At 32.6% G+C, this 23,880-nt stretch overlaps 1 protein-coding gene across 1 annotated transcript; it reads left to right on the top strand.

Moving 5' to 3' along the window:
* Window positions 1-16: 16 nt before the first annotated feature.
* On the top strand, window positions 17-17,324 carry LOC134266364 (uncharacterized; the record flags this gene model as incomplete). The annotated part of the gene is made up of 18 exons (XM_062748616.1): window positions 17-106; window positions 395-484; window positions 756-891; window positions 1,031-1,104; window positions 1,437-1,451; window positions 2,610-2,657; window positions 4,883-4,946; window positions 5,151-5,213; window positions 5,380-5,519; window positions 5,674-5,760; window positions 5,987-6,070; window positions 6,168-6,266; window positions 6,987-7,312; window positions 7,566-7,612; window positions 12,594-12,705; window positions 13,844-13,940; window positions 14,079-14,190; window positions 15,201-17,324. Coding segments are annotated over 18 exons (1,827 nt in total), but the record flags the coding sequence as incomplete, so codon positions are not given.
* Window positions 17,325-23,880: the final 6,556 nt, after the last annotated feature.

The following is a 23,880-nucleotide window of genomic DNA, read 5'->3' as shown; positions in this document are numbered from 1 at the left end:
TATGCATTCATTTTGATCACAGGTGTTGACAACTCCATACATCTTGAAAACTGTCAATCCAACATGGGAGTCCTCGGTAGAATTCTTTGTTCAGGATTTCACCAAGGTAATACAGCAAGAAAGTAAACAAAATGGTAAAATTCTGTAACTCATATTTTACTTCCTTCTAGCTGAGATTCTTTAAATTCATAAAAGTAACATTGTGAAAAGTTTCATGATTTGTTTAAAAAAATCATTATAACCATTATTTCTTAATAAGTGTATTCTTTATATCAGAGTTTTACTGTAAGTTGATTGATTAAAGTAACTTTTTGAATGGTAAACTGTACAGTAAAGATCTCATGCAGACTGTTACTTTGGCACCTGAGTGTATTCTCTTCTTTTGAAATTACAGACACCTTTATCATTTTATGTGTATGATTGGGATGGGTCCAATATCATTGACGATGACTTTCTAGGATCAACACATTTTGCTTTCAAAGAGGTATTTCGAGATACAAACATTTTTTTGAATTTTATCTACACCAATATATCAAAGAATTATATAAAAAAAATTGATATTCTTCAGGAAAAAAAGAGATCAATATTTAACAATGTATAGTTTTCAGTACAGCAAGAAAATATTATACCAGTAATTTTAACATGTTGTAATAGAATAATGTAGAAATAAGAGTTTAAGTACAAGTTTAATAGAATACAGCTGTGGCTAACCTCTGATATGAGTGAAATATTTGTGCATGTTTTTAATATTTTAGGACCAACACACAGTAATCAAAGAGAACCTAGTGTTAGGGCACCAGGATCCTTCTAAGGGCATTGTACAAAGCACAGAGTATGGGTATCTGACAGTCTCCATTGTATTTAGACCAGTATCATCTGTCAGAAAATCAGGTAACAATCAGGGACCTTAGTCTTGATCTCTTGTTTTATCTCCATACAAACTGGCTCTAGTATGCTAAATAAGAATAAATCCTTGGAGGAAAGTTAGAAGATGATGTTATATGTGACCATCATAATCTTTCTGTTGTAGAAAAGTTCCGAGTTGCCAGTACCAGTGGGACAGACTATCTGTACCAGGAGGACCGTGTATCCCCTTCATCAGTGGTACGTTATGTTACATTTGTCATTATCCACAAAGTGTTCCAGTTCATTTTTTTCACGTTCATAATTTGTCCCTTATTTTTTTCACAATTTTACCCAATCACTTTTTCATTCATGTTTAATTCAACTATCACTAGACTCTAAATTCTGTCTAACTGATCAAGTTTTGAGATAACAGGATTGATTTTTAAGACAGTCAAAATAATCAGTTTAAATTATGCTTCTTATGTAGAAATCTGCAAAGTACTGTAATTGAATAACAACAAAGATTTTAAGCTTTTTCTTACATTTATGTAGAATGTATTTATAAAAATTCATAAATCATCAACTGCTAGATAAGCCAATCAAAGGTAAATGCATTTAAATTCTAAATTGCTATTATCTTTTAAAAAAGTAGCTTATAGAAAGAAATATAAATTACTATGTATATACTTGTATACGTCTTTCATCTTTCATGCTTTACAGTATGTATCATGCTTCTTTCTGTGTTACATTTGGGATCATACTAAAAGAGGTAAAAATTTCAAACGCATGCAGTAAATGTAAATACATGTACATGTAGGTCCCTCATAAATGCATCATAATGGATTAACTGTCTTGCACTGAAAAAAAAATGCTAGTATTTTTCACATCATGATTTCCAAATTTATGAAAAGAAGAATGGGTGTTTTTTTTTTTTTTTTTTTTTTTTTTTAAACAAAACAAGATTTTAAATTTTTGAAGAATTGTGGAAAATTACCCTTTGGCCTCTATTTTTGGTGTATTTTACTAATATCATTGCTATACATCAGGATGAAATATTTCAAATAACACTTTAAAGTGGTTAATATTGGTCTTATTATGTTTAAGCTTGTAACAGGTAAATTTTAATGTTTTTTTTTCTTGTGTCAGACCTGTTCATATCAACTTTTGAAAAACAGGAAGTCTGGAAGATATATAAACTTGTTATTGACTTTGAGATGGTAATGAAATATGATTATCTCACCATTAAAATAATTACTTGACCTGGCCTTGTTCCTTGACATTGGCTTCACCCCTGCCTAGGTAACCATTGAAGATATCGAATTTTATTACCATAACAGTCAACTACTGTTACATTATCAGATCTGACAATATAGATACTACATGTATTGCCCTATAAGCTATTGCTGCTTACCAGTAGATCATGTGTGTGCAGATAAATGCGTGTGAATGTTATATTGTATTACGTGTAACGTGTACTTTTGCTACTACATGTATAATTTTATTTCATTATTTAAAGTGGTAATGGGAATGGTGCTAACATTTCATGCTTGCATTATCTATGTTGTGTATAATTATCACACATTTTCTTAATGACATCTTACTTTCAGGAGATCATTAATATTTTCATAATGTTCTTTATTCATTATTTTCATTAACATAATAATAACATAATCTGTCCCACATTTTCATTGACATAACCGTTTTTTCCTGTTCACAGTTCATGATTTTGTATGCCATTTGTTGACCTCATTTTAACATTTCAGTCAGCAACTCGCCAATCTGTGAGTGAACTCACTAGTGAGAATGACCAGGTAATTCTAAAAACACTGCTTCCCTGTTTTACAATCTTTATTACGCTTTATTTGAATCAGCTTTGTTGCTTTTGAAGTTTTTCAATGAAATAAAAAAAAAAAATTTTAAAAATACTAAAATTAAACATAATTAACTTTAAAATAAGATTGAACTGACTTTTTCCTCAATCATATACCAGTATGTATCTTACAATCATTCAAGAATTTTCAGTCCTTTTATCATCATTTAACTAACTAGACTACAGTAAAACTTGATTACAATTTACAACAAAATGACCTGTGAATGTATTGGCTATATCTCTGTACAGCATTTCCATCAATAATATACCATATAAGTGGAGATTTTAGCGAGATGCAAATTAAGTGATTCTTCCTTAAAAATTATATTTTATTTTTAGCGAGATGAAATTTTAGCGAATTTTAAAAGCTCACTTAAGAAACAGTTACAAATAAGTGCAATTTATTTTTAGCAATATTCAATTTTAGTGATCTTGGCACTCTTGCTAATAATGCCAAAATTAAATCCTTGCTAAAAATTCTGCTTATATGGGATATGTTTTCCTTCGAGTGTAACAATATATTAATGGAAGTATAAAAGAGAAAAGTCACCTTGGGAACAAAATTAATTTAAAGAATAAATATTAAAAATAATGTGGATATAATATTTAAAATTTTAACCTTTAAAAAAATTATAAATGTAATGTTTTTTAAACAATGTGGGACACAAAATTAAATCTGTTTTACCACATACTGGTAGTTTGTTTTTCAGTGAAATTTTGCAAAAATTAATGATAATTTCACTGGGGATCACAAAAAAATAAATAAATGATAAATTAAAAAAATATTAATAAAATATTTTTTCAATAATTAAAAATAAATAAATTTTGATTTATTACATATATTAGATACATGTATGCATGAATTTCATCCTAAAGGCATATCAGACATATAATTAGATAATAGATCACAGAAAGAAAATATAAAACAGTAGTTACAGGTGTAGATTCACTGCCAGAGATGCTTGTACTGTACAAATGTATTTAGAAACATATTAATAGAATTATAGTCCTATATGATGCATGCTTTGGGTTAGTAGCTGTTCAAATGTCAATTTTAAATTTAAATATTTAATATGCATGTGACTTGTGGTGAAAAAATATAATGATATGCCATTTGCAGTCCATCTATAAATTGACAGTTTATTTAATTATCAGTTTTCAGAAGAAAAATTGTTTATTTCATCTTTGCAAATATAAAGGAACCTGCTTTTGGATTGTTATTATTTCTTAGGAATGAGAAAATTGATCTTGTTCATCAAGTTTGTAATTGAAAGTAAAGTAAATATCAGGGCATGATTGTGTGAATCTTGCAGTCAAAATTTTATACATATAACAGTAAGGATAGGTTAGGTATAGTAAAATATTTACATTCGCTGTGTTTTTCTACTAAGCCAACTGTGAAATTGATTTTAAAACCATTTTTGTGTATACTCGTGCGTAGAAATATACACGGAAAAACTTGCTCTAATGTGACGTCACAATGAGGATACAGCGACAATAGTAAAAATGCAACGATATAGGGCAGCGGGAAATTCAAATAATGAGTATATTTTAGTGGCTTCCAAACATGTAAAATGTAAATATAAGGAATGTTTTTAAGTTTAGTGTGAATTATTGGTGTGTGAATCACAAAAAAATTGCACGTAGGCATATTTTTCATGAAGCGCTAGTGCGCTTATCATGAAATATGCCTAAGTGACAAGCCTGTGTGATTCACACACCAATAATTCACACTAAACTTAAAAACATTCCTTAAATACAAATAATGAGTATTGCTATACGACTCAAATTTCTTGAAAAGAGAAAAAGAAGTTTACCAGTTAAGACAGTTCAGAGTATACTGTCAATATATTATATTTTGTGTGGATGAAATTTGGCTGAAATTGACTCCTGAATATGTTAGCATAGATTTGAATTTGTCCAGTTCTTAATGCTCTGTATTATGTATATATGTGCAACACATTTAGAGTTGTACTTGAACTAGTTTCTTTCTGCCAAAAGCACTAATAGAAGACACAGTCAAATGCAATACATTTACAGTAGAATACATACAGAATACCATAAAACCTAATTTTTCATCATATGATAAGAAATGTTTTAAGGGATTTGCTGATTATTCAATTTAAATCATGATCACGAAGTAAAACATTTCTGTTTCTTACATAGGGTGGTGGACCTGACAGTGATACAGTTCTTAACTCAGCATCCATGGCGGGCGGCATGATTGAGGGTAATTTACACCCAGACTTTTTCAGTCATGGTTTTTCAAGACAGTTTCAAGCAAAAATGGTTCATTCTTATACAGATATTTTTTTCAGAACCTTGAATACAAAGATTTGTTTGCAAATAAGCTGAGAGATATCACATACACTTTTTAACAGTACAATATGTACTTACACATAAGATTGGAATAATACCTGTTTTATTCTTCCAGATAAGACGTTTGTAGATTTAACAATCTTGCAAGCCAAAGATCTAATGCCTGCTGACCGTAATGGTAAGTCATTGAACATAATAATAATACATTATAATCTTTTTAAAGGCACAACAGCTTCTAAAGAGAGTTGTCTAATAATTTTTTTCAGTCTTAGGAACATTAACTTTACTTATCCATAATTTTCTGATTCTGTAAAGATTTGATGTATTGACATTTTGATTTTCAGGCCTGAGTGATCCTTACTGTACAGTTTTGATGGGGAGTAAGAAAGTGTTCAAAACTTCAGTGAAGAAAAACACACTTTTCCCAAAATGGAATGAGAGTACTTCCTTCCAAGTATTGGAAGACAACCACTTATTGGAGATTGTAGGTTTTTGTTCTACTGATAACATTTTGAATTGTTTTAAAGTACATTGTACAAAATGTAATTTTGTGATGTTTTCTTTGATTTAAATTAAATGTAATTTTGTGAAGAAAAAGGACAAGACATATTACAATTGATTTTCATTATATTTTACAGTTTGTTTATGACAAGGACATGATTTCCAAAGATTTTCTTGGTAAAGTCATATTAACACTAGACAAACTGAAAGAAATTTCTCATAAGGTAAGGGGGAGAAAACTAATGCAATTTTACATCAACTAGTGACATCACTTGTTGATGAAAATGATTGCAATTTTTAATAATATTGTGCAAATGGTTGATATATAAAATCTTAAGCTTCAGTAATATTCTTTCTTTGTTGAAAACTTGAATAAGGAGACTGTCCTGTTGAAGGTTGTAAGCCATTTGGAAAAGAAATAAAAGAGGTATCTTTGTTGTTTTATTGTAGGGTACAGCTGAATGGATTCCTTTACAGAGAACAAAATCTGGACAAATTCAGATTAAATGCACAGTGACATGTACAAGCTCTCTGGTAGGTGATCAGTTGTACTGTGACTTGTAAAAACATGAATAAAACTGTTCCATGTACAAGGAACTAAATTTAAGAAAATGTTTCTTATGCTACACAGGAACCAGTCAAGAAGTCCCGTTCTTTGAGGCGGAGCAAACATCAGAACTCTGGGAAGAATAACAATGACGTCTTCTTACCAGTTGTGGACACAGTGCATGTAAACCATTTTCAAATCATTTATGTTCAACCACTGGCTACAAAATTTTCAGAATAACTGAAAGACAGGCTTAAGAATTTGCTTCATATGTATAGTCAAAGGGAATAGGTAGGGGGCTTGTCCCTACTTTTGAAAGGGGGAGTTCGAATGTATCAGATATGTAAATACATTTATTTCCTTGCAGTAAAGTATTTAGGATATTTGTATGAAATACAGTGCATAGTAAACAATTGATGAATGAAATTTTTAGCCCAGTGGCTGAGTTTTCCTGATTATAATTTGTCTGTTGATTATAGCCATTATTGTGAACTTATCACACTCTCATCTTCTTCTCTAGACCCACTGAACCAATTTGAACCAAACCATAAGCACAAAATATTCTTAGGTGAAGGAAATTCTCAAGATTTGTTCAATTGAAGTATTATGCTCTCTTCTAAGTGAGTATCAAGGCAAAAAGGGAATGGTCATTTTAAAAACCTGAAGAATTTGGTGGCAAAACAGGATAAATATTTTATAATTGGTGTAAAAATTCTACTCCTCACATCTGCTCTGTTAAGTCCCCCTGCCCCCTTTTCACCTTTCAGATCTCTGACCTTGCTTTTGATTATGCATACACTCTCAAATTTATCACAATAATGACATTTCTTGTTATTATAGTTTAATATAAAGGATGTATCGAGTAAAGTCTTTGTATAAAAGAGGATGTTAATTTATTGACAGGAATCTGATAAAGGGGAGTTATCTTCAGGGCAGGATTCCACGAGCCCTCTACCCCCAGACAGTGTGAATGGAAGCTCCCCCAAATCCTCAGAGGGACAGATCTCCCCAACAAGGGAGGAAATATCATTCAGTCCCAGTAACCAACAGATTATTCCAGAAAAAGTGCAGCCCGTGACCTCGACCCCATCAGCTAGCCAGCTTACCGTGAACCCTGAACTCAGGTTACGGAGGTCAGCCTCAGATGTCAACGTGAGCAAGAAGCCAGACAAACAGACAACAGGCTACTCAGGGATGCCGACAGCCTTAACTCTTAAACATACAGACTCGTGAGTAGAAATAACTGGTATTAAATCACTAATGTAACCCCATATAATATTAAACTTGTAGCTATTACACTACAATATGACAACTGGTATGAAAGATATTGTGGACTTTTTAGTAACAATAAATTTGCTGCTGATTTTTTCTGGTATTACACATATATTCTTTTATAAATTCACATGTATGGATAAAAATAAAAATACAATACTCTCTTGGTGTCTTGTAAGTTTTGTTAAATCTATATTAAATGTATTTCAGGAGCAACTCCATCTCAGCATTGAATCATGATGATACTATCTCTATAGGTAAGCTCTCTGTTTTCAGTTATACATTGTTCTTGGAGTTTTCAACAGAAAATATCAATGTTGACTAATGCTACTGGTTTATTGAATTAAACTTTAGATGATGTATTAACCATAAGATATACAATGATCTCAAAGTTTTTGAAAAGTATTGCAGTAAAGGTTGCATTTCATTTCTTGAGTTTTAAAAATATTCTACTTTTCAAATCTGACATTTATGGAATAGTACAAATGTGCTTTACCAGCAATAAAATAGAAATGAATACTTTTCATTTTAAAATCATGAAAAAAATAAATCAAAATGTTCTGCTTGGATGTAAAGAAAAATATAGAATTTACTTGGGGTTGCATATATAGTGTCATATTATAATGCTAATTCAAAAGAATCTTACTTGAATGTACAAATAAACCATGCAAAACATTTAATGAGTAAATAACTTGTAAATATGTGTATATATTATAATTTTTATGCTTTTTAAAATGTGATTTGAAATAAATATAATATTAATTCCCAAACTGGTATTGTAAAATATCTGGTTTCATAAATTTTCAGAAAATTACTAAATGGAAAAAAATTGTCAGAAATGAAAATAAAAAAGTTCAGAAATGATAAGCATAATTCTGAAAATGATACGCAGCGAAACTATTTTATAAAAGCTAGAATAAGATGAAATAAATGTAACATACTTGAAGAAATGAATTATCAGAATTTCAAGTTCTTCAGCCTTGGAAATAAAAAGGTTTGCATCAATAACTGTAGTCACTAGTTAAAGAATGTAAAACAAAACATATTTTAACAGTGACAGCTAAGACTACCCCAGAGAATCATGGGAAAAGTAAGAAATGTATTGTGGTTGTACATGTACATGTATTTAATATGAACAGTAAATGTGTATTGTATTGTGACCTTCACAAAGTTATTTACAATGCACAATTTATAATATAATGTTTTAAAACAGCCTGTGAAATTAAAGATAAATGTACGAGTAATGTGAAAATGTTTTAACATGTGTTAACAATTACTTGATTTATTAACTTTTAAAATTCCAACATTTCCTCTGCAACAACAGACAGATTGAAACCTGTGACAAGGTATTACTGTTAATGGCATGAACATGTAATGCTATCCTTCCTTAATTTTGGTGAAAGAGAGAGAGAGAGAGAGAGAGAGAGAAAGAGAGAGAGAGAGACAGATAGACTTGTTTATTCTTACAATTTTGTCATATTTTGTACGGATTTTTAGTTTAAAATACGTCTCATGTTTTGCTTTTATGAAAATATGGAAATGGGAAATACCTTCATGTGGAATTTAGCACCTAGTTTTCCTTATGATCTGTCTTTGTTTCACGCTTTTGAATCGCTAAAAGAGAGAAAGATTTCAAACAAGTAAGTGATGTCGGGTTACCAAAATGCTGTGGTATTATAAATTGACAAAGACCAGGTTTAAACAAAGTTTTTGTAATCTTTCTAGAAAAGCAGTCATTCTCTTTTAATATATGTAAAATTGATGGAAAGTTAAATCTTACTGGCAAATGCCAAATCTCATGGAGAAATCTAATCAAAAATACTGAGAGACAACGATATGGGTAAACAGGTCTTGAGAGAGAGAGGAGAGAGAGCAGATTGGGATATTCCTGCAGCATGATAAATACAGTGTACACAGTTTTAATATAAAAAAGTTTCCTGCCTACTTTATTTAGATATTATCATGAATGGAATTCAGTCCTGATTATCCTTTCCTCAGACTTGATATGAAATATTTTATTATAATTGTTCTAACATGTAGATCAAATAGGTGCATGCACATGCATAGGTACTACAAATACTAATGAATAGAATTTAGAAGTACAGTCATAGAGAAATGATAATACTCTATATAATAACCGGTAATGATGAATTAATGCTGTATTCATCAACTAATTTCATCAAATTTGTTATTATTATAATACTGTATCATATCAAAATTTTAAAGAAAAATCATACATATTTATAAATATAGTTAGAACCTGACAATGTCTTTGGGTTAGCTAAGTTTTAGAAAATTTCAATTCAAGTCTTAACTTTTCATTAAAACCTGCATCTAATTTATTTAAGAAAATTAAAAATCCTTTTAAAATTGTAGCGTTAAGATTTTTTTATACTTACGTATAGTACATACATATATGTGGTCTTTTTTGTAAATCGTGCATGCAATAAATCTACATGTACATTAGAAAAATTATCAATGTCTTCAAATTATTATACTGGTAGGATTCAATGTTCAATGAATATATTCTCTGAAATTCTTAGGCTGTTAAATACATCTAAATAGATCAAACAATTTTTTTCATATTTTAAAAACTTTCTGCTTTTTCTTTATTCTGCATTAAGGTTTTTAGGGTGAACATTTTTTGGAACTTGTGTAAAAAAATTTATATCAATTACATGAATGAGTTATCTAAGTCTTAAACAGTATACTCCAAAAACAAGCAACATAGAAAGAAAGCATTTAATGATAAATTTTCAGCTCTGACCTCCTGGGAAAAAACACTTGCCTGTTTCTCTGATTAAAGTTTGTTCTTCGCCTTATTTTACCAAAACTGCAAGAACACTATCAAGGTTAAAAAGATATTGTATTCTAATCTGACAAGTAAACATACATACATCTTTTCCAGGAGGATCCAGTTAATGAACTTAAGGACAGAAGATACATTTTTTTTCCTCAAAAATCATGAAAATAACTAAACCATCTTTTATATAAAAAAAAAAAATAAAGGGTTCTAATTGCATCCTTGATTATAATTTTTTTATTCAAGGTTTAACAATAATGTCCTGTAAAGTGACAACAATTTTAAAAGGTTTATAAGACTGACAACAAACAATTAGATTTTCAACATCATAGACAGTTTACAATTGTTTTTAGCTCACCTGAGCCAAAGGCTCAAGTGAGCTTTTCTGATCAAAATTTGTCCGTTGTCTGTCGTTGTCGTTGTCGTCGTCGTCGTTGTCGTCGTTGTCGTTGTCGTTGTTGTAAACTTTTCACATTTTCATCTTCTTCTCAAGAACCACTGGGCCAATTTCAACCAAACTTGCTACAAAGTATCCTTGGGTAAAGGGGATTCAAGTTTGTTCAAATGAAGGGCCACGCCCTTTTCCAAGGGGAGATAATTATGAATTAGAGAAAAATTAATGACATTTTAAAAAAATCTTCTTCTCAAGAACCACTGATCCCAGAAAGAGGAAACTGATGTGGAATCATCCTCAGGTAGTGTAGATTCAAGTTTGTTCAAATCATGACCCCCAGGGGTAGGGTGGGGCCAAAATGGCCGATCAAGTTTTACATAGGAATATATAGGAAAAATCTTTAAAAATCTTCTTCTTCTCAAGAACCACTGGGCCAGTAAAGATGAAACTCATATGGAATCATCCTCAGGTAGTGTAAATTCAAGTTTGTTCAAATTATGACCCCTGGGGGTAGGGTGGGGCCAAAATGGCCTATCAAAGTTTTACATAGGAATATATAGGAAGAATCTTTAAAAATCTTCTTCTCAAGAACCACTGGGCCAGTAAAGATGAAACTCATATGGAATCATCCTCAGGTAGTGTAAATTCAAGTTTGTTCAAATTATGACCCCTGGGGGTAGGGTTGGGCCAAAATGGCCTATCAAAGTTTTACATAGGAATATATAGGAATAATCTTTAAAAATCTTCTTCTCAAGAACCACTGGGCCAGGAAAGATGAAACTCATATAGAATCATCCTCAGGTAGTGTAGATTCAAATTTGTTCAAATCATGACCCCCAGGGATAGGGTGGGGCCAAAACGGCCAATCAAAGTTTTACATAGGAATATATAGGAAAACTTTTTAAAAATCTTCTTTTCAAGAACCACTGGACCAGGAAAGATGAAACTCATGTGAAATCTTCTTTAGGTAGTGTAAATTCAAGATTGTTCAAGTCATGACCCCCTGGGGGTAGGGTGGGGCCAAAACGGCCGATCAAATATTTACATAGGAATATATAGGAAAAATCTTTAAAAATCTTCTTCTCAAGAACCACTGGGCCAGGAAGGATGAAACTCATGTGCAATCTTCTTCAGGTAGTGTAGATTCAAGATTGTTCAAATCATGACCCCCTGGGTTAGGGTGGGGCCAAAATTGCCGATCAAAGTTTTACATAGGAATATATATGAAAAAATCTTTAAAAATCTTCTTCTCAAGAACCACTGAACCAGGAAAGATGAAACTCATGTGGAATCATTCTCAGGTAGTGTAGATACAAGTTTGTTCAAATCATGACCCCCTGGGGTAGGGCGGGGCCAAAATGGCCGATCAAAGTTTTACATAGGAATATACAGGAAAATTCTTTAAAAATCTTCTTCTCAAGAACCACTGGGCCAGGAAAGATGAAACTCATGTGGAATCATCCTCAGGTAGTGTAGATTCAAGTTCGTTCAAATCATGTCCCCCGGGGGTAGGGCGGGGCCAAAATGGCAGATCAAAGTTTTACATAGGAATATGTAGGAAAAATCTATAAAAAATATTCTTCTCAAGAACCATTGAGACAGGAAAGATGAAACTCATGTGAAATTATCCTCAGGTAGTGTAGATTTAAGTTTGTTCAAATCATGACCCCCGAGGGTAGGATGGGGCCAAAATGGCCGATCAAAGTTTTACATAGGAATATATAGGGAAACCTTTTAAAATCCACTTTTCAAGTACTTCAAATTCATGCTTAGTGATATTTATATGGAATCATCCTCAGGTAGTGTAGATTCTAGTTTGTTCAAACCATAAACCCCTGGGGGGTTAAAATTCAGGCTTCCCCCCCCCCCCCCAAACTCAGTAAACTTTTAGTTCTGATCTGATATGTGCTTTCTCCTAGCAAATTGCTCAGGTGAGCGATGTGGCCCCTGGGCCTCTTGTTATATTTCCTGTTGCTAGAACCTGTGCTGTGTATAAATTCAAGAGTTAAAATTGATTTAACCTTTATGTCGTGCTTTCCAGATTCCTCTGTAGCCGGTCATGAGAAGCTTTACAATGTGTCCGGGAAGATTCTGGAGGTCAGTGCACTGAGGCAGAGCTCTGGGAATATTTACATCAAGGTCCGCCTGGAACAGTAAGTACACATAAGCTGCCTAGAAGTTTCTCCCTAAAACCTACTCCCTTAACATTCATAACCTTATAAAAATCCTTTGTTGAATGTAAAAATTCAAGTGTAATTTAATGATTGAGTGTTTTTAATACAGTATTTTGAAATTAATTGTCAGCAAATATTAATTTTGCAACTAACCTTCAGATAGCTACACTACAGGTAATGCAGAGAGTGAGGCAAAAATTGATGCATTAGTTTGTGCCAAAATTTTACTTCTAAACATATGAAGAAAGCAGTTAGAAATCCTAGTCTAGGAACAATCACATGACTATAAAGGCTCATAAAAGTAAATTTTCAATTTTTATTCAATCCAGCCACAGACAAAAGCACAGGTATGAGACATTGTATAGTGATTATGTCAGATATAACTGTATCCCAATCTGTTTAACAAATCTCAGTCATCAAACAGCTTCATAGAGGAACATTTTACACTGGTGATTGGTTCACGATTAACAACACCTATAGCTATTCTGTTAGAATTCTGTGTTGTAATTCACTTGTTTGAATCAGTGTGCTCTCTTTTAACAATTTGATTTTAGAACCTGTCAATCTCTGTACAAGTGTCTTTCATCACTCTTCATGTTTCATAGATTTTGTATCAAAGTCAACCTAATAAGGAAAACTAATATGAAAACTAATACAAAAATAAAACTTTGTCAGAATGGGTGAAGTTTCAATACAGTTTGTCAGGTAATATACAAGTTGGTCATTTATTGACTGAGTTGAAGGGAAACATACGTTTTGACGGGGCCCAAGAACCAAACCGTCTGCCTGAGGCCCTTAGGCCAAAGGCAGACAGTTTGGTTCGAGGGTCCATCACTGTTGAACACCATTGAATGAAAATGAGATTAAGCTTTGTCATTGTTGAATGCCAATGAATGAAAATGAGATTAAGCTCCGCCCATTGTCTGAAGTAAGCAGTCCAACATCTCACTCTGCGGTCAAACATCAATTTTTTTTTATGCCCGCTCAGCGAAACATTAGAAATCTTAGCCTTTTTCCTATATATTTGTATAAGAACAAATTTTCAAAGGTATAACAAAGGCCTTGATTTAAGCAATATACCGGTATGTCATTATTTATTTTTTATTAATATTTTTAGCTCAGGAAGCCGATTGAGATTTATTCACCATGGGCGGGTTATCGCCAAGTCCTATCTGTTTCCTGTAAGTGCCTCAGCTCTCAATCAGCCATTTGAGGTAAGTAAACAATCTTCTTACTTATTCCTTATATGAAGTGATCTCCAATCTCTATTCCATTTTTTTTTTTTTGGATACATGTACTGTATGATTTGATTTAAAAGGTTAGTCCTGGTAATAATGAAATATTTATAACAGGTTGACCGTGGTGCTGGCGTCAGTGGGAACACACATCTTATCTTTGACATCAAGAGTGAAAACAAAGACCACTTGGCCCAGAAGTCCTTTAGCTTAAAGGAGTTGTTCTCAGGTAGGGTCTACAAGAATCAAATAAGGCAAGCTACTTCAAATTGTTGCTCATACAAATCAGGATATGTACATGTACATTTATAAGTAAAGTTGGTAGGGTTAAGGGAAACAACTTGCATACAGATTGACATATATCCATTAGAATTTTCAACTTTTGTTGGAGTGGCCTGCATGGTGCAGTGGTTAGAGCATCTGCTCTAGCATTGCAAAATAAGACCTTATAAACTGAGGTCCCGTGTCCCAGTAGGTGCTGGCACCAAAAAGATCCCTCACTGCTCAATGGCCCTGAGTGCTGAGCATAGGACGAAATTTGTAGCTATCCACTGGCAAATGGTGGCAAATATTCTCAAGAGGGACGTTCAACAACATACAATCTATCAATCAACATTAGTTGGAAGTTACTAGCATCAAATTTCCTCTAATTTTTTTATTTACCGTATATACTCGCCTGTAAGTCGGTATTTTGGGAGTTAAATTTTAGTCCGAAAGTCTATGTCCGACTTATAGGCGAGTCATAAAAAGATATTTTTCTAGATGGCGAATCATAGTATTCTGTAAACATTTTCAATAGCTATTGTTGAACAAAGTATGGATACATTATATCATTTATATATTAAAAGATTATACATAAATTACATGAATTTTATATACATGTATTTAATAAAAAAATTATTTTTAATCTTAAGAGGGCAGAATTTATTTTTTATGATTCAAAGTTGAATATCGACTTTATTTCTCAAAATATTAATTGAAATTAGGGTAAAACATCAAAGCATTTATTAGAAATTGTCATCTGATTCTGGAAAAAAAATGTACCGACTTATAAGAGGGTCAATGCCAAATTCCTGCCAAATAACTTTAAAAAAATACTACCGACTTATAGGCGAGTATATACGATATCTTAAACTGTATACAGAAAAGTTTACTAGATCTTTAAATTACATGTATGTGCTTATTGTAACTAGCATAGAAAGTTATCTGTTTTTAATCCTGCTGCTGTGTGACTTTCAGATTATGTAGAAGGAGGGGTGGAAAAATGGCTGCAGCTTTCAGACAAGGCAGAAATAAAAGTGTTTTTGACTCAGGGAAAGCCAAATCCCCGTCTTGTGAAGAGACACAGTGGGATTGGGAAATCCTTGTCCTTCAGAAAATGAAAATAGAAAAAAAATTATTCTGGATGGACAATGTGTGTGTTCTAATTATTATTAGATTTTGTTTACATTCTTGTTTTTTTTTGACATATAATTTAGATATTGGACACAAAGGTGTTATAAATGTGCAATTTTATGAAACCATTTTCTTTACATTTCCTGCAAGTATTGTATTCCTTTATAGTTGTAAAATTATAGTATAAACATATAGTACATGTAATTGGTGTTTGCTATCACAATTCTAAGTACTCCTTCCTTTCTGCCAGAAAAATGGTTCTTTTTGTTATTTGTTTTATACCTCATTATAGGCATTTTTGGAATCAAGTGTATGTTTTAGTGCTGTATGATGTACTGTAAATATATAACATTTAGCAGTGTATTTTATTCAGCAACTTAATTTCCACCAAACATCATACACTCCATAAATACATGTAATACATTTACAGTATAGCTACAAATATATGTTTATATACATGAACAATTATAAATGTACTGTTCATAGAATAGGAAAGAAGAATGTTACAATGTATATCTCCTTTGTTTAGTCAGTTGTGCATTTTTGTGATTACTTTTGTAATAAGTATATTTCGATTTTATACAGAGATCTGTGATTAATAATGTAGATTTTGTTAGCTACAACATGTATCACATCAAATGTATCAGTGTTGAGAGCAGATGCATTTTCTAAAACAGCCGGGTGCCATTTTGATTAATTTATACAAATAGTATATTGTTTGTTAAATTTACACCATGTTTCAAAGAAAACTGTGCTATCCCTTAACTGTGATAAACAAAAATAAGATAGTAATGAAATTAACAATATTTCAATTTCCTTTATTTCATTTAGATATTTATTCAGTAAGCTGGAAGCTTCTTGTTATGTACATTATACAATTTTCCTAATACACACAGTACAGTGTACATCAGTTAAATAACACAAGTTATTTCAACAGTAGCAAGGTAATACAAATTTATACGTCATTTTACATATTTTTAGTTACTTACTAGACTTTAGATCAGTGTAAATAGGAACAATCTTTGGATTACAAAAAACATTGTACATGTACACTATATCTTGTGTATTATACTCAGCTGTCCTTCCATAATGCAGTTTTGACCATGTATAATATTTATTTGCAATTTGGAGCTCACCTGAGCCTTCGGCTCAAGTGAGCTTTTATGATCAAAATTTGTCCGTTGTATTTTGTCATTGTCTCCAATATTGTAAATTTTTCTCCATCTCATCTTCTTCTCCAGAACCACAGGACAAATATCAAACAAACTTGGTTGAGTATCATTAGGTAAAGAGGATTAAAGTTTCTTCAAATGAAGGGCTAGGTCTTCCTTCAAGGGGAGATAATTACAAAATCGTGAAAAATTAATGTTATTTTTTAAAAATCTATAGAACCAATGGGCCTGGATAGATAAAACTTCAGTGGAATCATTTTCAACAGCAGCAAAATCATGATTGGTCATATAAATTTATGTGATAGCATATGACAGGTTGTGAATATTCATGTTTGTACCAATCATGACCCCTAGGTTAGGGTGGGGCCACAATGAAGTTCGAATTTGTAGGTAAGTGGAAACTATTGTGGAAGCAATCTGGGGTAGTGTAGATTCTGAGTTGTTCGAATCATGACCCATGGGGGTAGGGCGGGCCACAATACATATAGCAAGGGGGGAAATCTTGTGAAGAACAGCAGGGCCAACTTTACTTAGGTGAGCATTGTGGCCAATGGGTTTCTTGCTTCCGGATTGGTCTGCACATTACCAACTTTTTATTTTATCAATACCGGTAATATGATGAAATTTGGAATGTGTCCATCTCAAAACGGGTGCCAATGGGCCTGAGAACCATATTAAATTTATCTTTTGTACCCTATTAAAAGTCACTGAACTGAGAAAGTAAAATGCAGTTCAAAACTGTCAAATATAATTCTAAATGCTTTTAAAAATATGCATTAAACTTGTAAGAAATAAACTTTTTGTTCCGACTTTATCATTGTTATCAAACTATCAAAGTACAACACCATCTTCCAAAAGATGATTTAGTTAATGCATTAAACCCGGGGAAAAAATGACATATTTTTCTGCAAAAAACTCCCTGGTTCCCAGGACTTACCTAATATATTCGCCTATGTCAGATTTTTGGAAGTTAAACTTTGGTCCAAAACTCTATGTCCAACTTATAGGCAAGTTATAAAATGAATAATATATTAGATAAATCCCTCTAATATAAGCTTGAAAAATACAACCGACTTATAGGCGATTACATACGGAAATTGTCTTACATTTTATGCAAAAGCCACATAATCTTTTGGATTGATTGATGTTGTTTTCTGTCCAATTCAAGAATTTTTCACTCATAAAGAGAAGTTGCCATATACCAGTGTAGAGCTTCAAAATATGACCTTAAATACTTGGCACTCAGATGCTTAGCAACCACTTTATTATAAGTTCACTGTCTGAACACATATTTGAACAAAATGTGGATATGATTCCTTCTGCAGAGTTTATTAAGAATTTCTTATTTCAGCATCCAGTTGTAAGATATTAAAAAAAGTTTTGAAAACATACACAATACATGCAAAGCAGTTTACAAAAAAGTGTAAACTGCTCCAACCCAGATTATATCAGTTTAATTTGGGTTGCTATTTTATTCACTCCTTATAATTTAATTTTCAATCATTAAGTATAGAAAACAAGTCGAGGAGATTGATACGTTTTTGACGTAAGTCATTGTGAACTAGGCAACCCAGACTAATTTTTTTATCCAAACAAATGATGCGTTGCAACCAAAATTAATTTATTTAGGAATGGACTTGCTCCTAAAACTTGAACCAGGATGATGCTAAAAAACTGGGACAGACAGAAAAACACCCAGTTAAGTGATCCGACAGAGCCACCCTCCTCTACATGCTGCATTTCATTTTGGGAAATCTGCATTGCATTTCCGACATGTTTTATTTCATTTCCAACAGTTTTTCTTTTCATTTCCGACATATATTTCTTTTCATTTCTGGAATTTTTGCAAGGTACCTCTCAGGCAACTTAATGTTAACTAAGTAGGTCGAAATGGAATTTTAAAAGAGTTTATTTCAAGCCAACTTTGGATAAAATATTAAAAAAGAGATTAAAACATATAACAATTCTGGAAATATAGATCTACACATGAAGCACTAAGTCTAGTTAAAAAAGTTCAATGCGCATGCAATTTTTTCATAACATTTTTTGTTCACCAAAATGTTAATGACTGCACCGAACTTATATTCAAGATATTTGATACACTATAATATATTCAGTAATAATTTTCATCAGTGAATCATTCAATCCTACTTTCATTACAGAAAAGCACTACCTGAAAAATGTAGGAAATGAAAACTTTCAAATGTTTGAAATGAAACTAAAAATTGTCGGAAATGAAAAGTTGAAAATTTCAAAAAATTCTGAAAATGAAATGCAGCTCTTCTACAGGAGACACAAAAATATCTTGATTAGCTGAGTCCACTTAATTTGCATGTATGTACACATGATACCAAAACTTCTCCTCTGCTTTCAAGGGCTTGGAACCTTCTGCTTGAAAAGACACATGAACTTGTAATTTCAAGCAGGCAGCATTAAAAGTTTTGCGTCATTTTCTTTCTTTTTATTTTTGTGCATTTTTCTTTTTTTATTTTCTTTTTTTTTCCATTTTTTTCTTTGTTGTTGTTTTTCTTTTTTTTTTTGTTTTGTTTTGTTTTTTTTTTTTTTTTTTGCACAATGCTTGAAATTCTAGTCAGACAAATTAACATTAACAATCAGATTTAATATTTACAAATTGAAATCTTACATGACATTCACAAAACTAAACTGGGGAATTTCATGTTTTCTTTAAAATTCATCATCTTCTTTCACTGCATACATAATTTAGTCTACACATGCATTCAATCATACAATAAATCAATTAAGTTAGCATCAACTTTAAATTATAACAAGCAGAATGTACATAGTCATACTACATGTTCATGCAAATATCTAATAATTTTATCAATTATAACATTTGGTCTGTTAAATTTAAAAAAAATTTGGACCTATATTTAAAATAAAGAGTATAATCAAAGAGACAAAGCAGCCTAATACTACTGGACATTTTTACCTCTCCTCCCCAGGCCAGCCTAGCTTATGTAGCAGTAACCCAGGAACTCTGAAGTTCCAGCCAGTAATGCACCAGAGTATTTACAAATTAAAGTCTATTTACAACTTATAAGCCTCCAAATACTTCATACAAACAATTCCTGCAATAACTAAATGATTATCTCAATGGCACAATTAAAGAAAGAGAAAAGGGGGTCAGTGTTGGAGGAAGCCGAAGTACCAAGAGAAATCTCAAGTGTCCAAATTGGGCACCCATACCCTTACATACCTGGTAATTAGGACACCCATTACAAAAATGTATTTTCTAACAGTTTTTAATTCTAAAACCACATAAAAACTGCAGTTCTAATGAGTCTATATTTGCTTGGAAGATTTGGATATCTGCATTGTGTCTTGCTTCTCCATCCACACAATTTTAACGATGTGATGTTCCAATCCGGCCCCTTTAATTTCTTCATCCTTTTTCTGTAAATGAGGGAAACAACTCATCACTCATGTGGTAGCGATGGTTCAAAATCAGTATACTGAAAAAGTCCTGGGAGTTAAAAGGTTTGCAACTCCCAGTTTGTCTTAAAGAAAACCACTATAATTGATTTTGAGGTCAATATCATAAATTCTGTGTAATGCTTTTGTTTCCAAGCATTTATATCTCAAGAAGACTTCAAAATTTTTAGGCACAACTCCTTATGACCCAAGAAAGACCCCATAACTATTGATTTTGAGGACAAAAGGTCAAAGGTCAATGTTATCAATTCATACACTCTCTTTGTTTGTGAAACTTTTATTTATAGATATCTCAATTAAGAAGCTTTAGAGCTAATCTTTATAATGAAATTTTATATCATAACTCCTCATGGCCCTGACTGCTCTTCTTAAAGTGTTTCATCCCCCCACCAGACAAACTCTCCCACCTAGATCAGCGTATATACTCTTTTTTTCCATCAGTGGTGGTCACAAATTCTCTGAATTTGCTTTTTACCTTTAACGGGCCCTAATCTTGCACAAATGGTCTTATAGAATTTTAAATGTTATTTTTTGTCTCATATTTATCTATCATTTTCAAGTCAGTATCTGATCTTCACAATTACAAAAATATTTCTTGTATTTTACAATAAAAATTCCTAAATTCCTAAAATTCAAATTATTTTAATGATTTAATGATCAAAGGTTAATGGCAAATAACTTCTCTCAGCTAGTAGAGTGCAAATAATAGTCAGCCTGGCCATGCAGTGCACCAAAACCAAATTGTCTAGATATTCGAAAAACTAGCAGAAATACCATTTCTTATCAAAACCTTTACTCTTTTTGCCCCCTAAATGCCCAGGAACAGAGAATATTTTTATAACACATTTTTACTACAGATTCAACATAGCCATATCAAGCTAACACCAGAGACCCTAACCAAGGGGCCAAGAAACAGATACCCTCTATCACTCACCATAACTATACATTTGGTTAAAGATTTTCAAAGAACTGAAGAATCAACCCCCACCCCTGGACCACAAATTTTACACAGAGGCCCATGGGCCACATCACTCACATGAGCATTGTGGCTAGGAACAAAAATTAATTCAGTAAATGCAAGAGTCGAAATTAATTAAAAGCACCCTTGCTGATGATAATTAAATATACACTATGTTTACCTGCTCAATACCCAGGAACAGTCAAGAATATTTAATAAAATTGATGCATTTTTTCCTGCATGTATAATCAATGTAGCAACCCCCCCCTCTTCAGCAGAACCCCAATCCTTCGACCATAAATTTCACAATTTTGGGGCATCCTTGTTCATCATATCTGTCTATATGAATGCTCTTAGTTTGTTTACATATTACCCAGAGAACAGAGAAGAAGACTTTCTAAGAATTAATACATTTTCACTATATAATCAATGGAGCCTAATTTTTGCAGCCTTTACCTCAAATTTCCTGACCCTGCATGAGGTCATAAAATTCACAATTATTTAATCAGAGGCACCCCTGTTCATCATAAATATATATCTGGCTTAACCCCCTTCCACAAAACCCCTCACCTGGACTCCTGGAGTGGAGCAAATTAAAAAAATTTGGAAGATACACCCTTGATCATTCTAACCATGCTCCTACTCTTATATAAAGGGGAAGAGAAACTTAAAGAATTGTATGATGCATTTTTCCTATAAGATCATTAGAGCCCCACCCTAACTAAGAACCCCTGACCCAGGTGCCAAGAGTTTCACAATTTTGGAAGAGAACTTATTAAAATCATGCCAACAGTTTGACTACTTGATGTCCAGGAATATACAGAATATTTTTAAAAGATATATAGCGATAATGTTGATATGATTTTAGCCCCACCCCTAAGGTCCCTGGGCTGCATTGTCCAATTTTTGTTCCCCTTTACTCATAAATGTTCTTTGCCAAAAATGGTTGAAACATGGGTTCAGTTGTTCCAAAAAAGAAGCTGAACGTAGTCAAATGTAAATTTATGATACGAAATGCACGATCATCAACACATAACAATGGATAGCAATAGTTCATCTGAGTAACTCAGGAGATCTTTATATTTAAGATACAGAATAGTATAGGGATGGCAATTTGTAACCGGTTAATCGGAAAAAATAAAACATATATGTAAATTTGAGTGCAGTTTCCTTAAAATCCCTTCTGTTTTTTTTTAGAAAGGAAAGAAAAGAAAATCAAGAAGAATGAAAATCAACAGTAAACATTAACCTACCCCAAAATCCATGGGCCTAGTTTTCACATTTTTACAGACACACTACACACCATCCAGGAAGTTGCACCATGCACATCTAACAAGAGGCCCAGGGGCCACAACGCTCACCTGAGCACATCGGGCTTGAATTTACTCCCCCCCCCCTCCAGGCGTTCATCATTTGAACAAACTAGAATCTACACTACCTGAGGATGATTCCATATAAATATCACTAATCATAGCTTTGAAGTACTTGAAAAGAAGATTTTAAAAGGTTTCCCTATATATCCCTAATGTAAAACTTGTTATTGATAAAAATATCAATAACAATGGCTTTGCTGTTCTTGAACATAAGAGTTTTAAAGATTTTTTTCCCCAGATATTCCTTTGTAAAAAAAATTAAATCCCAATTGTGGACCCTCCCTATACCCACTGAGGTCAAGATTTGAACAAATTTGAATCTAAACTACCTAAGGATGCTTCCACTATCAATATAACTAAAGGCATTGCTGTTCTTGAGAAGATTTTACCTATATATATTCGATTTGAACATACCAAAATCTACATTACCTCAGAGAATGTTAATGTATAAGTATGACCTGTCATATGACATTGTTGTTCTTGAGAAAATTTTTACCATTTACCAAAATATATTCCAAATGACTGTAAAACTTTGATCATCCATTGTGGCCCTAACCTTCCCCAGATGGTCATGATTCTTTACTACCCAAGGATGATTCCATATCAATAAGACAAATTGTGTATTTGTTGTTCTTGGAAAAAATTTATAAAAGTCGACTTTTTCTATATATTCCTATGTATATTTTTGACTCCCCATTGTGGCCCCATCCTATCCCAGGGGGTCTTGATTTGAATAAATATGAATCTATACTACCTGGGGATGATTCCACATGAGTGTCACCTTTCCTGACCCAGTCCATGTGGTTCATGAAAAGAGGATTTTCAAGAGTCAATAAATAATCACTAATTTGTAACAAGAGGACCACGGGCCTCGAAGGTCACCTGAGTATCATGTAACAACATTTAGCAATTGAGTTTGGTTCGTGTTTTACACCAGAGGCCATGAAATTCTCAATTTTGAACAAGGCTTCATTGCTTATCATAACTAGAACTGTCCAAACGGGACAAAATACCCCCCGCTGGGTTTTTTCAGAAGTAAGTTTTTCCATAATAAAGATATGTATCACACATGAATTATGAAATTTTTCTTCCAGTGACCTTGAAATTCCCCAAATGTCCTTTGGTCAAGGTCATGACATACCCTTGGGTCATGGGCAATCTTTGTGTGAAATGAGAAACTACCAAGTTTATCCATAAAAAAGATATGAACCGCAAAAAATTATGAACTTTTTCTTCCTGTGACCTTGAACTTCCCCAAATGACCTTGGGTCAAGGTCATGACATACCCTTGGGTCATGGGCAATCTTTGTGTGAAATGAGAACCTACCAAGTTTATCCATAAGAAAGATGTGGACCGGACACGAATTATGAACTTTTTCTTCCAGTGACCTTGAACTTCCCCAATTGACCTTGGGTCAAGGTCAAGACACACCCTAAGGTCATAGGCAATCTTTGTGTGGAGTAGTAGATTCTAATGTCAATCCATAAGAAAGATATGAACCGGACACGTTTGCACAGACAGACGGACAGACGGAAGACAGACAGATGGACAGATGGACAAGGTGATT

The sequence above is a fragment of the Saccostrea cucullata genome, unplaced genomic scaffold (assembly GCF_032062105.1).
Source record: "Saccostrea cucullata isolate Sc308-1 unplaced genomic scaffold, CSIRO_AGI_Scuc_v1 ctg10349, whole genome shotgun sequence".
NCBI classification, from domain to species: domain Eukaryota; kingdom Metazoa; phylum Mollusca; class Bivalvia; order Ostreida; family Ostreidae; genus Saccostrea; species Saccostrea cuccullata.
This window is presented reverse-complemented; position numbering and strand designations above follow the sequence as displayed.